This window comes from Ovis canadensis, chromosome 5 (genome assembly GCF_042477335.2).
Source record: "Ovis canadensis isolate MfBH-ARS-UI-01 breed Bighorn chromosome 5, ARS-UI_OviCan_v2, whole genome shotgun sequence".
Lineage (NCBI taxonomy): Eukaryota > Metazoa > Chordata > Mammalia > Artiodactyla > Bovidae > Ovis > Ovis canadensis.
The window spans coordinates 56,002,866-56,010,355 of record NC_091249.1 but is presented as its reverse complement, the minus strand read 5'-3'; the positions used below and the strand labels follow the sequence as shown (position 1 = coordinate 56,010,355).

The 7,490-nt window shown below is 62.8% G+C and overlaps 1 protein-coding gene across 1 annotated transcript; it reads right to left on the bottom strand.

Annotated features, from left to right (window-relative positions):
* Window positions 1–795: 795 nt before the first annotated feature.
* FSTL3 (follistatin like 3) lies at window positions 796–7,244 on the bottom strand. Its single transcript, XM_069591898.1, has 5 exons — window positions 6,933–7,244; window positions 5,399–5,584; window positions 2,855–3,070; window positions 2,069–2,296; window positions 796–1,978 (listed from the first exon to the last, which is right to left on the bottom strand). The coding sequence occupies exons 1-5, from the start codon at window positions 7,033–7,035 to the stop codon at window positions 1,923–1,925; spliced, it is 789 nt and encodes a 262-aa protein (XP_069447999.1). The 5' UTR covers window positions 7,036–7,244; the 3' UTR covers window positions 796–1,922.
* Between the last annotated feature and the right edge of the window lie 246 nt (window positions 7,245–7,490).

The window sequence follows — 7,490 nt, the reverse complement described above, 5'->3', positions numbered from 1 at the left end:
TCACAGATATGATGGTCTACCCCCAAGGCCCACCTACATGCCCTTCAGCTTCTCCTTGGCCTCTAAGTGGTCAAGGGTCCAGCTCCACCACCCTCTCCCTGAGGGACCCTGAGCCACAGGACCTGGACTCCTCACCATCCTCCCTCCCCCTCCCCACGCTGAACCCCCTGGAGTTTCCCATCCCCGCCTCACAGCCCAGGCTGGGGACAGCCTCCTGGCCTCCTCAGCCCCTGCCTAGAATGCCATTCCTCTGTCCTCCGGCTAGACCCATTCACAGATGGGGAAACCAAGGCTGGGAGAGAGTGGGGTCTCAGGTTGGCCCACCTCCATGTGAAGCCTGATCCTCGAAAGGAACTTCAGGCAAATGGTGCCTGGCTGGCAGCAAGGCTGGGTGAGCCCCAGCCCAGTGCTTTTACTAATCATGTCAGTGTCATTTGGGCACCTCCAACCCTTCCGGGCCAGACCGCCATCTCTGGACCCTAAACCAGGTGGCCTCTTGGGGCTTCCCTAAGCCACCCAGACCCCATTCCTTTCCTCCCCTACCCCATAAAGGCCAAGACTCTCCCACCCAACCCCATGCCACCTGCCTCAGTTCTATGCCTGCTACTGCCCACAACTGAAGCTGGATGCTGAGGCCCAGAAGTAGGCAGCACCTGCCCCAAGAACATGTGCTTGTGTCTCTTCTGGATGCTTCCAGAAACCCCCACAGCACCCCAGGCTGGTAACCCCCTCCGAAAGTGGGGGGACACAGAGGATCAGAGAGAGGGGAGCAGAACAAGGTCTGAACACCCACAGTGTTTTTCAGTGTTTATTTCTTTGGCAGGTGAGGCAGGACCCCAGGGCGGGGGAGATTGCCCTGTTGGCAGGCTTGGGTGAACCCATTACTAAAGGGCACTTTTCTGGGTGTCACAGGTAAGGCACTTCCTGGAGGCAGGGAAGGACATGGATGAGCACCACTGCCTTGGGGAGCTGTGCTCCTGCCCCGCTGGACGCCCCTTCCACTCTGGGTCTGCACCTCTGGTCTACAGATGGGCATGGGGAGGTGACACAGAGCAACAGTCCAGGTGGCAGGAGGAAACCCAGCTGGCAGGAGGAAACCCAGCTGGCAGGCAAGGAGGGTTCAGCTGGGAACTGGGCCTAGAGGCCAGGGCAAGATACAGGGAATGCCACCTGTGGATGGGGTGGCAGGTACCGGGGTACCCCTCAGACACACAGCTCCAGGATGCCAGGTGTGCAGCAGGTCTTGGCATACACGCCCCACCCTGGGCCAGTGGTTGAGCAGGGCCTCACAGGCCCCACCGGGTCCCTCCCACCCAACATGGTGCCTGCTTTGTTCTAGCAGATGCCTCTCCATACCCAAGGCCTGTGTCAGGAGGCACAGATGGCACCCCCATCCTCCAGGGACATGCTGGGAAATGGGTGAAGCAGGGGGAAGGTAAGTCCCTTGGTCACCCTGGGATTGGTGGTGGACAGTGGTTGCTTCCTTGATCTGTCTGCGGTCTGGGCATGTTCTGAAGCTCATCTATTCACACCCAGGCTGTGAACCCCCTCTCACCCCTGGTCCCTGTTCTAGAAGGCCAGGGTACCTCATTAATTGCTGGCAGGAAATCCCTAGACCTCTTGGTGGCAGCGACAATCATCAGAGTGATCCCCAAGGGACCATAAGTTTGAGGTCCTCCTGGGCAATAGGGTACCTGGGGTGGGGGCTGGGGGGGCTGGGGGGGCTGGGCCCCTACCCACCAGCCCTGCTCCCAGGCTTCTTTTCCCCAGTCCTTCCAAGATATTGTCGAGGGGCACCAGGGCTCCCACAGTGGTCCCTGTCCAGGTTCTGGGGAGTGTCCGTTGGACATAAATAGACTCTGCTGTGGCAATAAATAAAATGGGGAAGCCTTGAACGCCAGGCCCAGGCCGGTCCCGTAGGCTCACACAAAGTTCTCCTCCTCCTCCTCGGACTCAGGATCTAACGGCTCGGGGGTGCCTGCAGAGTGGGAGGGACCAAAAGAGAAATGCGGGCGCGGAGAGGGGCTGGGGGCTAGACCCCGCCGCTGCTCCCCGCCGCGTGCCGCACCTGCACAGCTGCCCGGGTGGCGCACGCCGATGGAGCGGCCCAGGAAGCAGGTGGCCTGGCGGAGATGGCAGGAGGATAGGTAGGTGACGTTGTTGTTGCCACAGAGTTCCTGGCCGGGGCTGGATGGTGCGGGGCAGGGCGCAGAGCGACACACCACGCAGTGCGCGCTGCCAGTCTGGTCCACTACACACGACTGTGGCCGCAGGCAAACCACGTGGGCGCAAGATTCTGCAGGTGGGGCGTGGGGACCAGTAAAGAGCGCTACTTCAGACAGGGCGGGGTATTCAGGCCTCTCCCCCTTGCTGCGCCAGAAGCCACACCCCTCCCAATGTCCCGCCCACTCACTGGTCCCACCTTTAGACCCGCCCCTTGTTGCACCGCAGTCACACCCCTTCCACGAACCACGCCACGCCCCAGATCTACCCTCAATCTCTCCCCACTTTGCGCCAATAAGTTTCTGACTCTCATACTCGTACTTTTCATCCCATAGGAGCCCCAGAAGCCACCTTTCCAAACCTGTACCCTACTCGTCCCCATTCCCGATCCCACAAAAGACCTGATCTTGTGATTCTCTCTTGGGACTATAGGCCCCGCCCACGAGCTCACGCCTAGGCCCCGCCCACCATGGGCCGCACCCAAATCCACGAGACCTACAATAAGCACCCTGGATTGTAGACCCCGCCCCTTCCTGCCAGTGACCCACCCCCACGAGCTGCGGCAGCGGCCTCTAACAGGATGCTCAGGTCCAGTGGCCACGCCCAACCCCAAGGCTCCGCCCCAACGTACTGCGGCAGCGACCCCGGTACATCACGCGCAGGTCCGGGTGGCCGCGACAGCGCGCGGCGCGCAGCTCGCACTCGTCGCGGTAGGTGGCGCCGTCAGAGCCGCAGACCTGCAGGCGCGCCGGGAGCCCGGTGCAATCGGGCGCGCACTCGCAGCGCGGACGGCCCCCCAGCATGCGGCAGGCCTTGCCGGGGCCGCACTCCACGCCCTCGCACGAATCTGTGGATAGAGGACACGCACGCGTGGGCTGCGGCGCGTGGCCGAGGCCGGAGGTCCTCCGAGGCCCAGCGCCCTCGCTCCCTGTTCCGACGGATAAAGGCCGGACCGGAGTGAGGCGCAGTCCGAAGAAGGGGCCCACGGGAGGGGGGAACTGATTTGGGGTCTAGGGGAATTTCAGCCACTCCGAGGTGGACTAGTACTCGACGCTTTTCGTGGGACGGGCCTCTGTCAGGGTGCAGGGCTTCGTGTGGGCGGAAGCGAGGGGTCTCTGCCGGAAATCTGGGGGTCTGGGAGGAACAGGCTTCACCCCCAGTCCTGCTCTCGCTCCGCAGCTGGGCCACCCGCTCAGGCTGACGTCTGTTCCCTGATTTACGCGCGTTTCTGGGAAGGCCGGCGGGGGACCGGCTGCGTCAGCCCGGGGGGCTCCACCCCATCCAGGCGCGGGGCTGGGGAGGATGGGCAGCGTCTGTTCCTCCCGCCTGCCAGGACCTCCCCTGAAGAGGCGTCGGGGAGGGCGGGGCGTTGGCCTGGTCTGCGGTTCATTTCCTGAGGAGGGGGCCTCGCACAGCTCGAGCCCTCGAAACAGGGGTTATCGCCCCCCGCAACCCCATTTCTCAGGTAGGGAAATAAATCTCTGGCGTCCTCGCCCCCACTCGGGCCCCAAGAAAAGCATGCTTTTCGCCTCCCAGGCCCAGTACGGCCTCCCACATGCCCCCACAAGGTGGTGCCCTTTTGTCATCATTTTACCAAAGGGGCCTCCCAGGTGGCGATAGTGGTAAAGAAACTGCCTGCCAACGCTGGAACAAGAGATGCAGGTTTGATCCCTGGGTCGGGAAGATCCCTTGGAGTAGGAAATGGTCATCCACTCCAGTATTCTTGCCTGGAGAATCCCATGGACAGAGAAGCTTGGCGGGCTACAGACCACAGGGCCCCAGAGTCCGACATAATTGAGCAACTGAGCAAATATATACACATACACCAAAGCGGGAAACTCACAGCTGTGAGTTGAGGAGAACCAGGGCACCTAGGTGTGAGAACTCCAGGCCAGACCAAATGGACCCCCAGCTCCATGATTTGTGGGTCTGGGCCTATCTGAGCTCGAGTTGAAGTTTCAGCCTCAGTTGCCCTGAGTGTAACAGTGGGGCTGATCGGGAGCTCCACCCTACAGGGTGAGCATACAATCATGGAAGCTCCTTTAGAGGCCAGCCAGAGTCCCTCATGTCTCCCTGCCAGGGCATGTGGACTGCACCTGGGTGCCTCCTGTGCTGCCCGCCCACACGCACATCTGGAAACGCTCCCCCCCGGGTGGCTTCACACACGCTAGAACAGAAGTAGCAGGGCTGAGTTTCTGTTGCCAGGGCCAGATGAGGTGGGGGGAGGGCATCCTAGACCATGTCAGGCCCGGGCCAGGCACTTTTTGAAGTCTGTCCTCCTCCCAAAACCCAGAGGGGCTTCTGGAGGGAGCCAGGGCACATGGCAGTTGAGTTCAGGACCACCCAGCCAGGCTGATCTGGTATTAATCACATCCCAGCCGGCCAGCCAGGCTCCTCGGCTTGGCCTGCAGGTCTGCAGCCCTCAGCTCCAGCTTCCATCCGGCACCCCTGTCCTGACTCCACCCACCCGGGTCTGATCCCAGGCCATGGTCCCACTCCCCACCCACCCCACCATGGTCTCTCCAGCTGGCAAACTCCTAATCATCCAACAACACCCTGGTTTCCAGAGCCCACCTCCTTCAAGTCATGTCCCCATGCGCTCTCTGGGTCCTTGCAGGTTCAGTCTTTCACAGGGGGCTGAGAGGGTCTCCAACGAGACTGTCTTGACTTATTTATTCATTCATTATGTCTTAAAAGAGCTCCTAGTCTCATGGAGGAGGTGGCATTTCACAGAACACAGTCCAGAAGGCAAATGCTTGGTAAACATACAGCTGTGGCCCTAACCACAGACCCTGGAATCTGCGAGGTTAAGGGCAGATGTGTTTGGGAACACTGAGTGTGGGGTCACAAACCCTAATGGCCAGTCAGGGAGAATCCACCTTTCTAGGAGCTAGGTGTGCCTGTCTATACACCATGTGAAGTGAAGGTGAGCAAGGCTGTCAGGGCAGAGGGCTCCTCTTGAGTGAGACCCTAGAGGCTGGAAACCAAACTGGGGAATCCTCTCTGCAGGAGGCTGAGTCCTGGGAGCCCGAAGGCCCCCAAACCCTCTCTGAGTCTGGGATCCCCTTGCCAGCAGCCTCAACCTCCCGCATGCCCCCAAGACAGGAAGCTCACTCTTGCCTGTGCCGCCTCTGACCAAGAGACCATGGCCTTCTGCTGACATACAGGGTCTCACCTTTGCAGGGGAGGCAGTGGACGAGGCCTAGGAAGCCCAAGAGGCTGATCTTGTTCCCCGGGTGGGTGAAATTGGACCAGGCGGTGTCGATGTTGCCAGAGGCACAGCACTCAGCCTGGCTCACATCCGTCTTCAGCACCAGGCTGCAGGTGGCCTCTCGGCCCTGCTGGAGCCAGCAGACACCACCTGCGGACAGAGGGGCAGGTCCTACAGGGCCAGAGGTGCCCCCAGGTGCTCCTGCCCACACTCAAGCCTTGGCCTGCCAGCCAGCTGCTGGCCCATGGGGATGCATACAGTTGGTGCTCAGTAACTGCAAAGGGGATGATCCACCTCCCACCTGGGAGGGAGGGATAGAGAACCACACAGGTGTCCCGGCTCTGGCTGCAGATTCTTCTGGGATCCTTCCTTTGGGCTCCGGCCCCCACACGGCTCTACTGCCAACCCCCTCCCCTCCCGGCAAGCTCTCCCCATGGCTCCAGGCCCCCAGCCCAGGCCTGGCATCCTGCCCGACCAGTCAAACACCCGGAGCTGGACATGTCAGGGTCAGTGGGCCCTAGAGCCGCCTCTCCCGCCTCTGCCCTCTGTCTAGACAGCGCCCGAGGGCACGCGGAGCCCCCTCGCCTGGCAGCCCCCCCTCGCCTGGCCCGCCTCTTACTCACTCCAACTTGGGAACATTCCCCTTGCATGAGCTCACTGTCTCCCCGGGGACGCGGCCTTCGGGGAGGGGGCTTGGCTCCCCCTCAGTGCAGGGTTGGGGTGGGGCTGCAGGGTGGGGTGGGGGGGACAGATGGCCCTCAGTTTCTGCACCGTTAAGTGGGGGCAGGAGTGGCCAGGGCCCCCATCCCAGGAGCTCCCAGGCACTGTGCTGAGCTCTGAGGGACCAGCTCAGTTCGAGGAGCTCGGCATCTTTGCTCCCCTTATAAAAGGGGAAACTGAGGCCCAGAGTGGGGCGTGTGACTTCCCCGGCGTCTTCACAACTGGCGGGTATGAGATTCTAACAAGTCTGCCTGTGCCAGACCCAGGAAAGATCTGAGACCCTGGCTGGAGATCTTGAGTCCAACCACCCAGCCCTGCCTCTCCGGGACACTGGGACCCAGAAAGTCCAGGTTCATATCCGCTTTGCCCCATACAAGCTGTCTGACCCTGTGCCTCAGTTTCCCCATCTGGAAACCGGGCATAAGAGTGCTCACACTGTAGGGCTGCTGCGTGGATTCCAGGAGGGAGGCGGCAGACCCTGAGCACTCAGTAACTGTCAGCAGCCCCTGGGGACTAGTTCTTGATAATAAATTGTGAGGAGTCACATCTGCTCGCCTGACCTCCTGGTGACCCTCCTTCAGGTCTTTTAGGGCTGGGGGAGGGGAGCCCCAAGCATTCCCACATTCAACCTGCAGCGGCCATGGGTCATCATGGGTCACTGCTCTCTGCCCCCAGCTGCCACCGCCGCCGCGCCCCCCGACCTATCCCCCGGCCCGCATTCCCGGCAGGCCCACGTGGGTGGCCCTCCCCGCCCGCCCCTTCCGGCCGCCCCACTCACCCGGCGCGGGGTCCCCCGAACCCATGGAGCCCACGAAGCCTACGGCCCACGCCAGGGCCCCCCAGGGCAGTGGCCAGAGTGGCCCCGGCGCCCGGGGACGCATGGCGAACGCAGACACGGCGGCGACCCCCGCGTCGGACGCGCGGGCGGCTGGCGGGCGGGCGGCAGGGAGGGCGGCGGCGGCACCACTTCCAGCGCGCGGCCGGCGCGCCCTATAAAGGTCCCGCGGGCTGCGGGCGGGGCGGGGCGGGCCGGCCGGGGCGGGGCGCGGGGACGGCGAGGCTCGGGGCAGTGTCGCGCGCGATGTGGGCGGCAGCTGGTGGGGGGCGGGGGCCCCACCCGGGAGCCGGGCCCGTGGCTTCGAGTTCGAGGTGTCACCGTGCGTTTGGGGCGGGGGGATTTGGCCAGTGACCCACGAAGAGTGCGTCTGCGGAGCCTTGCGCATCGTGGTCTGCATGTGATGGCTGGCTTGGCCCCAGTGTGCTCTGGGCTCCTAGCCTGACCTCCCCGTCCCCTCCCACACACCCGGGGACCTCAGCCCCAGCCACTCCCTAATCC